The sequence below is a fragment of the Lindgomyces ingoldianus genome (genome assembly GCF_010093535.1).
Source record: "Lindgomyces ingoldianus strain ATCC 200398 unplaced genomic scaffold BDR25scaffold_5, whole genome shotgun sequence".
NCBI classification, from domain to species: Eukaryota; Fungi; Ascomycota; class Dothideomycetes; order Pleosporales; family Lindgomycetaceae; genus Lindgomyces; species Lindgomyces ingoldianus.
In genome coordinates this window covers 10,465-24,364 of record NW_022985166.1, presented here as the reverse complement: position 1 = coordinate 24,364, position 13,900 = coordinate 10,465, and the positions used below count along the sequence as shown (strand labels likewise).

Below are 13,900 nucleotides of genomic sequence, written 5' to 3'. Positions count from 1 at the left end.
TTACTAGCTTAAAAGTACTACTAGAAGGGTATAAAGGCTACTTGCAAATAATATGTACAGAATTACCTCTCTTATTATAAGGCTTATCTAAAATAGACCTAAACTCTAGGCTTTATCTACCCCTTACTAATTCCTACTTAACTAATGCAGCACTTGTGCATTAACTTTAAGGAGTTTCTTAAAGACAAGTCTAGATATAATTAGATTATAGTTATAATTAATTACCTATTAAAATAAGCTATTTCTATCCCTTGCTATAAAATAATTAATGCCTAGAAAATAGCTACTTTGTTTATTTAATAAGTGTACTATTTTAGCTACACACCTAAAACTATTATTTCTAATTAAGAACTTTAGTTTATATCTAGTTTCTAGTCTAAATTTTGTTAAATTTTAGGCATAAAAGTTAAGCTCTTTACTGCTTATTATAAGAAAATAAATAGCTAAATAGAGATTATAAATAAGTATATTAATTAAAGACTAAGGCCTTTTATATTTTTTTACTAAGATAACTAGAGTTTCTTACTACTCTTAATTAATTAAGCTTAAATAACTTTACTTTATATAATAATTAAAATGTTTTTATATTAAGTCTTATACAGCTTTAAACTATATTAAAGCTAGGACTAGAAACATTCTACAGAACCTATTACAGCTACAGATAAGCTAAATTATAAGGATGCCTTAGCATTAGCAACCTACATGCATGCAGCCTAGGAGTTAACTAAGACCTATATAAAAAAGGCCTAGGATTAGATGCAAACTATAGTTAACTACTACTACTAGCTAGTTAACTAGAAGGTTAGTAACATAGTCTACTTAGACACTAAGAACTTAGCTATTTAAAAACCTAGCTAAAAACTATCTAAATAATAAAAAGGCTCTTTTAAGGTACTTAAATAAGTTAGAAACTTATACTACCTAAAGCTACTTTTAAAGTTAAAGATATATAACATTTTTATACTAAATATACTTTATAAAAATCCTTAGAATCTGCTTTTAAAATAAGAACCTCTAAAACCCCCTAAAATTACTATTAATAAAGTAGAGAAGTAGAAAGTAGAGAAAATACTTACTAGCAAGCTTTACTAGAAAATGCTTAAGTACTAAGTAAAATAAGTAGAACATAACTCTAATCTAGTCTAGTATAAGGCTTTAAATTTTATAGGTTCCTTTTATAAATTAAAAGCTTTTTATAATAAGCATCTAAATTAGCTAGGACTTTTAAAGGCTTTATAAAAGTAAATTAAGGCTTTTAAAGCTAGTATAAAAGGTATAGATTACTTAGTAAATAATAAAGTATAAAAGTAAAAAGTTAGATTATATTTTTACATAATATTATTATAACTTTATAGACATGTTACTTAGAAGGTCTAATAGTAAGCTGTTAGACACCTCTAAACTCTTCTCTTTCTTCTTCTCTGCCTTTCTTTCTCTTCTCCTTCCCCTTCTTTTTTCCTTTTAGACTCTCTCTAAACCCTCTCTGCTTTATCCTTAGCTGCCTAAAAGTGCTATAATGTCTACCTAAAAGTTAGACACTAGAGCTTTTAAGGCTAAAACTTATTAAAGCAGCTTAGTATTCTAGTAGAATAAAGCCACCTAAACACTAGCTGTAAGAAGCCTAGCCTTCTAGCTCTTTATAACCTACGCTACTTACGCTAGGTTTTAAGTAAACTCTAAAATAGCTTTAAAAGCTCTTTTTTTATTCTTTTTACTTTTTATGTTTTAGGCTGCTGCCTATAGCTTAAAATAGCTTTACAGGACTAAAAACTTCTTTTTGCAATATAAAAAGACCTACGCGCGCATTAGTAACTTATAACCTAGCAGTATTAGACTATATTTATATAAAATTACATTTCTTATTATATAAAGTGTAATATTTACATTTCTTTAATTTAAAGGACTAATAAAAAAACTTAACTTAAAAGCTGCAAGTAAGGGTGTAGGCAGCCTAAAAGCAAATAACTTAAAACGCCTTTAAAGAGGCTCTAAGAGGGGGGCAGAGCAGCATAGTAATTTTCTTTAATGCTATAATTAGTTAGCAGACTAAGCTATAAAATGTTAGGTGCATAATAATACTTATAAAGTAAAGAATTAGATAATAGCTAAAAAAAAAACTAACAAAATTAACTAAACTATATAAGTAAAGTAAGTAAATACTTATTACTATAAATAATAAATTTACTATATTAATAATAACTACACTACTAGTTACTACTAAACAAAAACATTATAACAAAGGCATTATATTAGTATTAAGTTTTTAGTCTATTTCTTAGTAATAGAAAATTTTAGTTAAGATAGTTATACTTATTATATCTTATTTAAATTAGTTTTAAAGCATTTTTAAATACTTTCTAAACACTATAGATAAGGACTATTAGCTTATAGAGAAGGGGGTAGTGTAACAATTCTACAAATTGTTCTATCTTAGGTTGCTTAGATCCTATCTAAAGGGTCCCTGTATCAGCCCTAACTATAACTTAACCTAGTCCCCTGTAGTTGCCCCTATTCCCTTATGTATTTAGTCGCACCTTGCCCCTGTAGCTAGCTTAGTAGTTTTCTAATATCCTACGTACAAGGCCTATATGTGTCATTGGTATTCCCAGGTCTCTGAGTCCCCACGCACTCCTATATGCCTCTGAGTGGATTCATACCGCATTCGGACCCATTGTCTTGCCTGCGCCGTTACATAAAGTATGTTAGCTATATTAGCTATAAATGCTATCTAAGGGGAAAATCCTTGCGCATATAGCTTAAGTATAGTCTTAACAATTACCTACTCTTTATTATTACCTAGCCTCTATAAGTTAGCTGTAGAATTAGCTTGTAATAGTTATCTAGCGCTATAGTTATTTATTATCTTTTAAAAGACTTTATATATAGCTGTAGTATTTTTTTTAAAAGTTTTATATTTTATTTAAAAGCTTAAAGTGTAAGCTATATCTAATATTTTTTTAGCACATCTAAGTAGTGTTATTAGGAATGCATTAGTGTAAAAAGAGTAGTTTAGTAGGGTCTTAGTAAAAGTAAGCAACTTAGGTGTGTAAGCAACTTGCCTGTGAAGTACGTTAATAGATTAATTCATTAGTAATCTTTTCTTATAACTCTAGAAAACTACTTTATTTTATAAGCTCTATAGAGCTGTATAGCTTTAAAGTTAATAGGGGCAACATCTTAAAACTGCGTTACAAGGGGCCGTGCGTTAGGCGATGAAACATAGTATATGCTTCGCGTGCCACTTTTATGCAATAACGCAAATACAACTGCCTCTCTTAACGTAACAGGAAAATAGTTAAGCTCTTACTAAACCCTCTAGCTGTACGTAGAGGTGAAAGTCTCTTCTTAGAAAACAGGACTGTCACTACTATAGTATCTCGTCTCCCTGCCCTAAGAAGCATTACGCCAACAGCATCTAGCACTTACTTAGTAAAAACAGCGTCCTACATAATTTCTGGTTAAAAACCCCCTCTCAACCATCCCCTCCCTAATTCCGCATAAAAAAGTGTAGCTATACACGTGATCTAAAGACAAAGCTCACGTGCGCTCGCATCGTCCTAGCGTGCTCCACCCCGCAGCGCGTCTCAACACCGTCCATCCATTTCACCCTCACCTCCACTTCAACCTTCCCAATTCATCGTATCTAAATTTCTGCACAACACCCCTCTCAAATATCCACATCCTAGGTACTCCCTTAACAACCGACCTTTCCGCTTGAATTCGAAACGAGTTAAATAGAACCTCCCAATGGACCACCCACAAACTCCCCGTATCCTTGCCCCGCACCTCGCCCAGTTCCAGCACAAGCTTGTGCGCATGCTAGGGAAAGTAGTCCAACTGCGGGGTGAGACAGCTGTCATTGATGCGGGTGGTAATGTGGATGTTGTGCTGAATCGGGTGAGCCCATAGCCCCAAAGTTAACCTTCTTGATTATTTCCTTATGTGAAGCTTTTGTTGGTGGTGCAGTTTCAATTCTAGTTTTGGTTTAAATTCGACAATGACTAAAGATCTGGTAATTTGGACTTGAGGTTCAGAAACTAAGCTGACTGTGCGTTTGCTGCATGTAGGATTGCCATCTTGTGCTCAACCATGCTGTAGAAATAATTGGGAAAGTCGATGGCAATTTAAATGTCAAGGTGCAAGCTGCGACGGACTTTGGAACTGGGGTCGGTATGTTCAGTCCTCTGCCCACCACTCTTTCTACTCCTCTCGCCTTCCCCTAAACGCCTCAGGGATTGTAAGAACTGAATATTGGCGCTGTCCCGGATTTCAACATGCCACCAGAGGACCTTGCCGGGGTGCTAGAAGCGTGTTCTAGATGGGATAGAGGTTTTCAGACTGACAATTAATGTCCAGATTTCGATGCTGCAAACGCGGTTGTGGAGGCTACGCATCGCCACAAGGAGATCTTCTATGATGGGGATTGAGTGCACGCTGGGAAACATGCATCCTGTGACAGTTTCTCCATGGTGTCTGCGAGTTTGATGCTGCCCCAGGAGCACGACCGGCTACGACCGACTGAAGGCGAGGTTGTGCGGACGGTGTAATTGCATGATGGCATAACCCATGGGAATGGATGGCTCGTTGATGTCTTGGATTCAAGAAAAGAGACAGTATTAGGTGCAAGGGTACCGGTATCTGTATAGGGAAGAATGGATAACTTAATCAATGAAAAGATACTTCGTTTGCGGAATGCATATATCTCAGATGGTCTAGATAGGTATCGTGAATATCAATCCGAACACCATGCACGCCCCGCTCAGAGAGGCCCAGAGAACCAACCCCTCGCCAACGACAGCCCTAGCCACGCATCGCGCTGGCGAAACTCCAAGTACCCACCAAACATCATCCAAAACCACCTAAGCCTAAATCAGACTCAAAGCTTACTCCTAACGCCCTCAAGCCTGAACTTAACATCTCTCAGCTCTTTCTTCACAGGTTTCCACTCCTCAAACATCCCCAATAAACCCTCCACCTCGCGCCCTAACTCCTTCTTCACGAATTCTTCCTCCAACAGCCCGCGCATCGCCCATGGCAAAAAATACGGATTCTGATTCGCACTACTCCCTCCCCCATTCTCATAATCCTTCACCCGTAACGCATACGGATCCTTCTTATTTTCCTTAGCCCCTGGAACAGGAATATTGATTCCCGCCAAACTAACGGCTGTCGAGGGTCGCGGCGCCGCGGTTTGGATGGGTAGAGAGGTTGTTTCGAGGGCGTGGGAGACAGCAAGGGAGTAAACTCGGGGATCCTCGTAGACGCGGGAATGGCCTTCTCCGACGTAGAGCGAGCCTGCTAGCGCAGGGGAGAGCTCGCGGACGAGTCCGTGGTCCGGAAGCCCGAGGTTCCGCAGCTTGAGCGCGAAGCCGACGAGGTGGGTTAGGAAGTCAGGTGCGTGTATACGGCCATCAACGAAGACAGCACGGTAAATGTAGGGATGGGAGAGGGTTGAGAAGGTGGAGGACTGGGGAGTGTTAAAGATGGATGGTGGCATGATTGGGATGGGGCAATGGGAAGGGAGGGGGTACTTACCTCCAGTGAGACCAGCTGGTCATCGATGCTACCGATGTAGAGGATCCTGACGCCATTTCGGAGAACTTCGTCAAGTGCACCAAGGTACATCTCACTAACCAGACTCTTGGGGTCTGAGAATGAGAACAATTCTGCTGCCGTAGGTCCGAGATACCTCGTCTTGTACTCAATAAAAGGCCCCATATTCACGCCTGCCATGGCACAGATGCCAATCCTGGCCGTGCCCACACAACCAAACTGTATCAGCTTGGCCACTAGCATGATAGCAACGGGAACGCCTTGAGAATGACATGCGACAAGAACAAAGTCGGCGGCTTTGATGTGCTCCATCCAATTAACCAGCAATGTCCACAACGTCTTCACCCTGTCGGCAATGAAGCCCTCACCTTCCAGGGCCACTTTCTCTATTTCCGCCGAGTAACCCCGAGCCTGTGTCCATTCCTCTATTGCCGCAGCAGCGGCGTTCGCGAAACGCACAGACGTGCCTTTGGGTTGTCCGAGGATCTTCTGGAACATGGCGGCCGGGAAGAAGCCGTGAACTCCAATGGCTACAGCCTTCCGAATTCGAGGGGGGGCAGGATTGATATGTAGATGCGGTTGGGCTGATTCGCCACCGAGGAAATATTGACGGATCTGTTGCCAGTAAGACGGCCTTTGCACAAGCCGATACGTGTGGTTAAATTCGGGGAGAATGATGTTATTGGGCTGTTCTTTCGTCTTTGCTGGATGGTTGGGTGCTAGCTGTGCTGCAGGTGCCGTCTCGGTGTGGGCTGAAGAGTGACTGGGTGATGCGTTAGAGGGTGTGGTGGCCATGCTGGAGCTTGGTGTCTCGATAGGGGTGTCGGTTGGGGAAGATTTAGCCTTCGTGCGTCCGCGGAGGCTCATGAAGGATTTTTTTGGCGCAGGCGCTGCCTCGGGTACAAGCTGCTTTAGAGGATTCTTTTGGCTTGTTTGGTCATTGGCCTGTTCCTCCTGCTCATTGAATTGAGCTGCTTCTGGATTGGATTGGGAAGGCGTATCGAATACTGCTACCTCCCCAACCTGTTTATGGGGCAAGCTCGCCGCTGTATTGCTCTCCACCTTAGGGTTCTGCCTTATCCAAAAGGCCCAACCAGATGGCTTTGGTGGGTCTTCTAGTGTCTCTTTATGTGCAACTAGTGGTGCCTCTACGAGCATTTCTGGTTGTTTCGGGGACTCTACGGGCGCGACCAGAGCAGTAGAAACCGGCCCCGGAGATGAATCCCCAGCTTGGGATGCTGTGGGGGATGGGTTTGTCTGCGCATTCTGCCCACTACTCCATAACCAGAACCACGACGTACTTGATACGTTTCCTGTTCCTGCGCTAGCATCCTTAACCATTTCTGACGCAGCCTGAACGTCCATTGTTTGTTCCGAAGACTGATCAGGTGCAGTACTATTCCCGAGCTCCTTCGACTTGGTATCCGCATCTTCGGATGGCGTCGCACCTGGCAGTGGGGTCCTCTGTGCCTCGTCGGTGTCATTCTGCGCGTTACCCTCTTTTACCTGAGCAGAGTCGTACCCGTCGGGCCGTGACCACCAGCTCCGCCATCCGAATGTGCTTGTGGCTTGGCTGTTCGGTTCCTTCTTCTGGGGATCTGGGGGGAAGGGTGGCTCCTCAATAGTGGGTGGTGGAGGATCTGCAGGATCCATCGGCGTCGCACCCGACTGCACACCTTGGGGGTCGCCCACCGAGCCGTCTGAAGAGACGGTTAGCTTGGTCATGGCTGCTGGTATTGCATCGCCTTTACTCGATTTGCGCTTCGAGAGAAACTTCTTGGGGGACTGCTCCTGCTCTTTCGGGCTCTTGGCATGCTCTCCGGGCAGCTCTGCCGTGGCTCCTCGACTCACACCGATGCTCTCTTTAGCAATCTTAGCTATTGCCGGCGCCTTTGACCGCCAGCTTCCGGTGCCCCCCAGCCACTTCCGACTGGGCTTCTTGTTCAGCGTCTGGAGACTAGAGCTTTCATGTGTTGAGGTCCCATCCGAAGTGATACCGGACTCGGCTACCGATTTATTCGAGGGCGCGTTCTGGGGTATTTCGCTAGGGCTCGGTATGTCTGAGGCGGTATTCGAAGCACCGGTCGCCGCGGAGCTCCGGAGACCGGGAGTGGTGTCGACGGCCGCCTTGGGGTTCGGCTTCGACTTCTTGCGTGGGCTCATTCCAAAGCCGGCGTTGATACGACTGAGAAGACTGAGTGGTCGCTAGAAGGAATGTGCGTGAGTATTTGCGGCTCAAGGGAGGGTGGGTGGTTGTTTACCTTGCAAGACTGGGGTGCCTGTCCATGGTCGTCACATCGTCATTGCCCTGTGCTGCGGCCTAGTTGGTCGCTAGCGCGTTGGGAGGCGCCACTCTCCTCGTTCCCGAGTTTTGCCTGGGTGTGGGAGATCTCCAGCCACACACGCCACACCCTTTTCTGCTGCGCTTGACCGCTTTCTCGACTCCAAAAAATTCGGGCGAGCAGGTCAAACCCACATCCAGACAACAGCCAGACACCCGCCAGACGCCAGCCATGGCAATCCAGAAGAAGGTAAGCATTCAGTTCCGACTACTCATGCCTCAGCTAATGCGAACATAGCACGGCAAAGGCCGTCTCGACAAATGGTACAAGCTTGCGAAGGAGAAGGGTTACCGTGCCCGAGCCGCCTTCAAATTGATACAGTTAAACAAGAAATACAACTTCCTGGAGAAGAGCAAGGTGCTGATAGACTTGTGTGCTGCACCAGGAGTGAGTATTCTTACCCCGTGGACGCTCTGATTTTCTTCTCCCTCTGCTGACATTGGCAGTCATGGTGTCAAGTCGCGGCCGAGGCTATGCCTGTGAACTCCCTTATCGTCGGTGTCGATCTCGCCCCTATCAAGCCAATCCCACGATGCATTACTTTCCAGAGCGACATCACGACCGACAAGTGCCGTGCCACCCTGCGGCAGCACCTAAAAACGTGGAAAGCTGACACGGTTCTACATGATGGAGCGCCAAATGTGGGTACCGCATGGGTACAGGATGCATTCACACAGGCCGAGCTGGTCTTGCAGTCATTGAAGCTCGCAACGGAATTTCTGGTTGAAGGTGGCACCTTCGTCACTAAAATTTTCAGATCAAAAGACTACAACTCACTCCTCTGGGTCTTTAACCAGCTGTTTGCCAAAGTCGAAGCGACCAAGCCTCCATCTTCCCGAAATGTCTCCGCTGAAATCTTCGTCGTGTGTCGTGGCTACAAAGCCCCAAAGCACCTCGACCCTAAGTTCCTCGATGCTCGATCTGTCTTCGCCGAACTTGCAGATCCTGCACCAAACAATGAGGCAAAGGTCTTCAAGCCAGAAGTGAAGAAGAGGAAGAGGCAAGGTTACGAGGAGGGTGACTGGACTCAGTTCAAAGAGGCGCCCGTGAGTGAGTTCATCCAGACTACAGATCCAATCGCCTTGTTGGGGAGCTTGAACAAATTAAGCTTTAACCAAACGCCAAATGGCGACATTGCCGTTGCCACCATCGACAAGCTACCCGAAACGACACAAGAAGTCCGCAACTGCTGTAGCGACCTGAAGGTGCTAGGGCGCGCTGATTTCAAGCGACTGCTCCGGTGGAGATTGAAGGTGCGCGACATCTTTGGCTTCTCAAAGAAGAAGGACAAACAGGCGGAGGAGGAGGAGGGAGACGAGGTTGCCGAAATTGAGTCTATGGACGAGGAAATGAAGATCCAGGAGGAGATGGAAAGGTTAAAGGACCAAGACTCGAAGAAAAAGAAGAAAGAGAGACGACGAGAGAACGATAAAAGGCAGAGAGAAATTGTGCGCATGCAAATGAACATGACGACCCCCATGGATATCGGCATGGAGCAGACAGGTCCTCAAGGCGAAGGTTCAATGTTTGGACTGAAGGCTGTCGACAAGGCTGGTGTTCTAGCCAAGGTCGCTAAAGGGAGAATGGCGACCATCGTCGAACACAATAAACCGCAGGAATCCAGTGACGAAGAACTAGAGAGCGATGATGAGGAAGACCGCCTCGAGCGGGAGCTAGACTCCATGTACGACGAGTATCAAGAACAGAAGTCCACAAGAGATGCAAAGTACAGAGCGAAGCGCGCAAGGAAAGAAGACGAAGATGGTGAATGGCACGGTTTCTCCGATAGTCAGAAGGATGTGAGCAGTGATGAGGAGATTGTGGAAGATGATGGCAGCGACTCTAGCGAGGACGAGGAAGACGGACTCAAGGCTTTGATCACAGACCTAGAGCACGAAAACGATACAAGCAACGGTCTTACGAAACGAGCGGCGCGATTCTTTGGTCAAGATATCTTTAGAGTGATTGACGGGTTGGACGGACTTGAGGAGGATGAGGACAGCGGAATTGATATAGAGGATGTTACTGAAGAGGGTGTAGAGGAACCACTTCGGCCGTCAAAGTCGGCAAAACTAATCGAACTACCCTCCGCCAAAATTCCGAAACTGGCAAAATCGAAATCTACTAAAAACGGAACGGCACAGGACGCCTCAGGGCACTCGTCATCTGGAGAGGGTGAGGATAAAATCGAAGAAGTGGGGCGCGACGAGACCGCATGGGAGCAAGACGACATGCCAATGAAGAATGGACGTCCCGACATCGAGATCATCACTGCAGAAGCCATGACCCTAGCACACCTGCTTGCCACGGGCAAGAAGACCAAACACGATCTCGTCGACGATAGCTTCAATCGATATTCCTTGCGTGACGTCGAAGGTCTTCCCGACTGGTTCCTCGACGACGAGAACCAGCACTCCAAAATCCAGCGTCCGACAACTGCGGCGGCCGCAGCCGCCATCAAGGAAAAGCTGCGTACTCTGAACGCTCGTCCTATCAAGAAGGTTCGCGAAGCGAAAGCGAGGAAGAAGTTTAAAGCTGCTCAGCGGTTAGAAAAATTAAAGAAGAAGAGTGCGCTGTTGGCAGATGAAGAGGGTATGACAGAGAAAGAGAAAGCGCAGAGTATTGCGCGGTTGATGAGCAGAGCTGCAAAGAAGAAACCAAAACAGAAGGTCTCGGTGGTGGTCGCACGAGGTGGTAATAACGGGATCAAGGGCCGACCAAAAGGTACAAAGGGGAAATATAAAATGGTGGATGCTAGGTTGAAGAAGGATGTGAGGGCGGAGAAGAGGCTTGCGAAGAAGCGGAAGTCTAGATGAAGTACCATAAGTGTAGAATTGGAAGTTATGGCCCCCTGTACGTAGCTTTGGTGTTCTGCTCTTCGTTACACCTGGATCTAGAACACTTTACTTCTCGTCAAAAGTGCAGATGAGTTTACTTAGGGTTGAGTCCATCTCCCTGCTCCATCGTCTCTTGACACGGTAGTACTGGCCTATTCGGCTTGTGGATGCCTAGAGTCGTGTGCACAGCGTACGAAGTAGGTAGGGTAGAGGCAACATGTTTCTAGTTCTATATTGCTCTGTCTTTCCTCTGTACAGAGAAAAAGGGGAATATCTAGATGTTTATGTACAGAGGTTTGCGCACAAGCATTATGTGACATAGCTACATAATCCTTTTCTTACGCAATAACTATCTAGACTGTAACACTATTGCTACATATAGACACTAGCAACTTTTCTGTTTTTACCTAAGAAGTTGCTTTTTGTACTAGTTACCTCCCTTCTGTTTATGCAGGTCTATCTAAATATATTCTGCCTATACTCTACCCTATTTATTAGAACTTGCCCTAGTAATGCTATATATTAGAATAAGCTAGTTATGCTTTATAAATAGCTTTATAAATAATATAAAGTGTTTAAGCTATTATTATTTAGCTTTATACACTTATTTTATAAATGTCTAGTAGTGTACAAGCTGTTTGTGCAGGATTCTATAATAGAATAGTGTAGGATCTTTGCGTAAAAAAGTGCGTGTAATAGAAAAGATAAAAGAAAATAAGCCTTATATAGAGGTGTTGTTAGTCTAGTTAGTCTAAAGCATCTTTGCGCATAGAATCTATCTAGTCTACAGATGCTTCTATTTAGACAGAGAGGCAGTTAGTTAAGACTAATTATTAAAAAGCTTAATTTAGTGTTTTTTTTATACATGCATTTATAAAGTTGTTTTTACTATTAATTTACTTAATTTTTATACTTTCTCTCTTTTTATATAATTTATAGAGTAATATAATGTTAATTATAAGTTATTTTTCCTAGTAGTGCCTAGCTTAATAAAGTAATTATATAGAAACCTTAAATTTATTTAGATTCCTACTAGAATTAGTAGGAGTTTAAGTGTTTATATAATTTACTATAAAGTTATACTAAAGGTAATTATATTATTAAACTTTTTAACTTTTTTATATAGTTTACTAGTAAGAACACTTCTAGTTACTCTTTTTTACTTAGTAAAATTCTAGTGTATACTGTTACCTAGTATTTTAAAGTAGTTACTTTATTCTATATAGTTTTTATTATTAGTAAATAATTTATTTATAAAAATAAACACCTTTATGTAGTCTAGTTGTAGTAGCATAAAAGTAAGTCCTCTGCTACTATTATCTATCTACTACTAGATGTGTATGTTAAGAGCTTTAATGTCTTTATGTAAAGGATCTATAATTTAGGTAGTAACTAAGAGATTAAATACTACCTCTAGTTAACATACTAAGTAATATATACTTCTCTAGCTCTTTATACAACATACTATTGTGCAGCATCTTCTACTATAGCATTAATTATATAAAGATTCTTTACCTAACATTTTTAGATAAGAGTAACTTTATTTTATATAAGCTAAATCTTTTTTTATTAAATTTAACAGGCTAGTTTTTAGACAGCATAGTCTTACTTTTTATACAGAGATTTGCTTTCTACAGTTTATTCTTCTCTCTCTATGTAAAGTTTTTTATTATAATGCTTAAAGTATTATCTATTTATAAGCTAGTTATACTAAAGGTGTACTTTTCTTTATTTATAATTAAAAAGTAAGGGTTGTATAAAGAGATGTGCATGTGTAGCTTTTCTTTATAGTAGTTATAGTATGTTTTAAACTAATATAGGCCTAATTTTATAGCTTTATATAAGAGTTGTACAAACTAGAAGATTATATTTAGTAGAAAGTTCTAGCGCATCTCCTTTAGTAGCTTTGTGTACAGTGTGTGTAGAAGCTTATTTATTAATTAAATGTATTCTTATGTAATATTACATAGTTTAAAATGCATTTTGTATATAGCTTTTAGGCTTACTTTTATAGCTAAAAGTAGTCTCTAGCTTTGTCACGATTGTGCACGAGTAAGGTTATAGAGCTTCACAGAGGTCTAGTTTAATTACTACATAAGGTATTATAGTAGGTACAAGACGTTGTGTAAGAAACAGAAAGGTTTAAAAAGAAATTAGTAATTAAATACTTAGCTTAGAAGTCTAAGCACTTTAAGTATAAATTAAGCCTGTTTTAAGTTTAGTTAGTGTTAAAGCAGTTTATGCTTAAGTTTATATCTATATTATGTTATATTTATGTTAGACATGCACTAATAATACTCTAGTACACGTCTAATACAGTTATGTCTAGGATCTAAGGAGGATACTGTAACAGTACCCCCCCTCTTATTAAGAAGGGAATCCTTTACATTAGTAGTTCTAGCATTAAGTTGTTTTTATTAGGGTACAAGTTTAGTTTAGATAGGTATTAGGCGTAGAATTAAGTTACTATAGAGTTCTTTTACAGAGCTTTTATAGGTTCTTATAACAGTTTATTATATCTAGTCTATTTTATAAAGTATTTATAGGTACATTTTTTTTTATTAAACTAAATCTATTTAACATCTTTTATAATATATTTTAGTTTATTATTTATAATAATAAGTTTAAGTAGCAGGTTTAGCTATTTAAGTAGATAGTTAAATTTAAAGGCTACTTAGCACAGTAATAATACATAGAACACAGGGTGTATCTTTATGCTGTTAGGTAGGATTAATTAGTAAGTATGTAATAAGACTATATAGGCTACTATAAAAAAGCTAAAGTTCTTTTAATTAAGTTTTTTTAATTATTAGTTTATTTAAATATTTCTAGTGTCTAGCTAGACCTTCTTGCCAGCTGCATACGCAGGGGTAGAGGTTTAAAATTAGTTTATGTACTCTTATTAAAAAGCTTAAGCCTATGTAAGCTTTTTATAAACATATTTAAATATATTTTAAATTTTATTAATAAGTTTATTTACATCTATTACTTATATAGATTAATAAGTTAGTTAAGGGGTATTTAAAAGTAGTTTAAATTTTATTTAAAAGTAGTATCTATAGTTTGCTAAGAATAAAGATACTTATGTTAATTTAAATATTATATTATTAGCTTTAAACTATGCTGTAGCTAACTATTTTACTTAGTTATCTTACTAGTAGTTTATAT

At 41.1% G+C, this 13,900-nt stretch overlaps 3 protein-coding genes across 3 annotated transcripts; 2 read left to right on the top strand and 1 right to left on the bottom strand.

Annotated features, from left to right (window-relative positions):
• Positions 1 to 3,603: 3,603 nt before the first annotated feature.
• BDR25DRAFT_253865 (ssDNA binding protein-like protein Ssb3) lies at positions 3,604 to 4,648 on the top strand. Its single transcript, XM_033686265.1, has 3 exons — positions 3,604 to 3,897; positions 4,068 to 4,170; positions 4,357 to 4,648. The coding sequence occupies exons 1-3, from the start codon at positions 3,748 to 3,750 to the stop codon at positions 4,425 to 4,427; spliced, it is 324 nt and encodes a 107-aa protein (XP_033551910.1). The 5' UTR covers positions 3,604 to 3,747; the 3' UTR covers positions 4,428 to 4,648.
• A 39-nt stretch (positions 4,649 to 4,687) lies between these two features.
• BDR25DRAFT_278981 (uncharacterized protein) lies at positions 4,688 to 7,798 on the bottom strand. The gene is made up of 2 exons (XM_033687720.1): positions 5,536 to 7,798; positions 4,688 to 5,467 (listed from the first exon to the last, which is right to left on the bottom strand). Exons 1-2 carry the CDS (start codon positions 7,714 to 7,716, stop codon positions 4,877 to 4,879), a joined length of 2,772 nt encoding a protein of 923 aa, XP_033551909.1. The 5' UTR covers positions 7,717 to 7,798; the 3' UTR covers positions 4,688 to 4,876.
• Positions 7,799 to 8,066: 268 nt separating this feature from the next.
• BDR25DRAFT_331697 (uncharacterized protein) lies at positions 8,067 to 10,864 on the top strand (the record flags this gene model as incomplete). Its single annotated transcript, XM_033692666.1, has 3 exons — positions 8,067 to 8,084; positions 8,133 to 8,282; positions 8,342 to 10,864. 3 exons carry the CDS (start codon positions 8,067 to 8,069, stop codon positions 10,709 to 10,711), a joined length of 2,538 nt encoding a protein of 845 aa, XP_033551908.1. The 3' UTR covers positions 10,712 to 10,864.
• Positions 10,865 to 13,900: the final 3,036 nt, after the last annotated feature.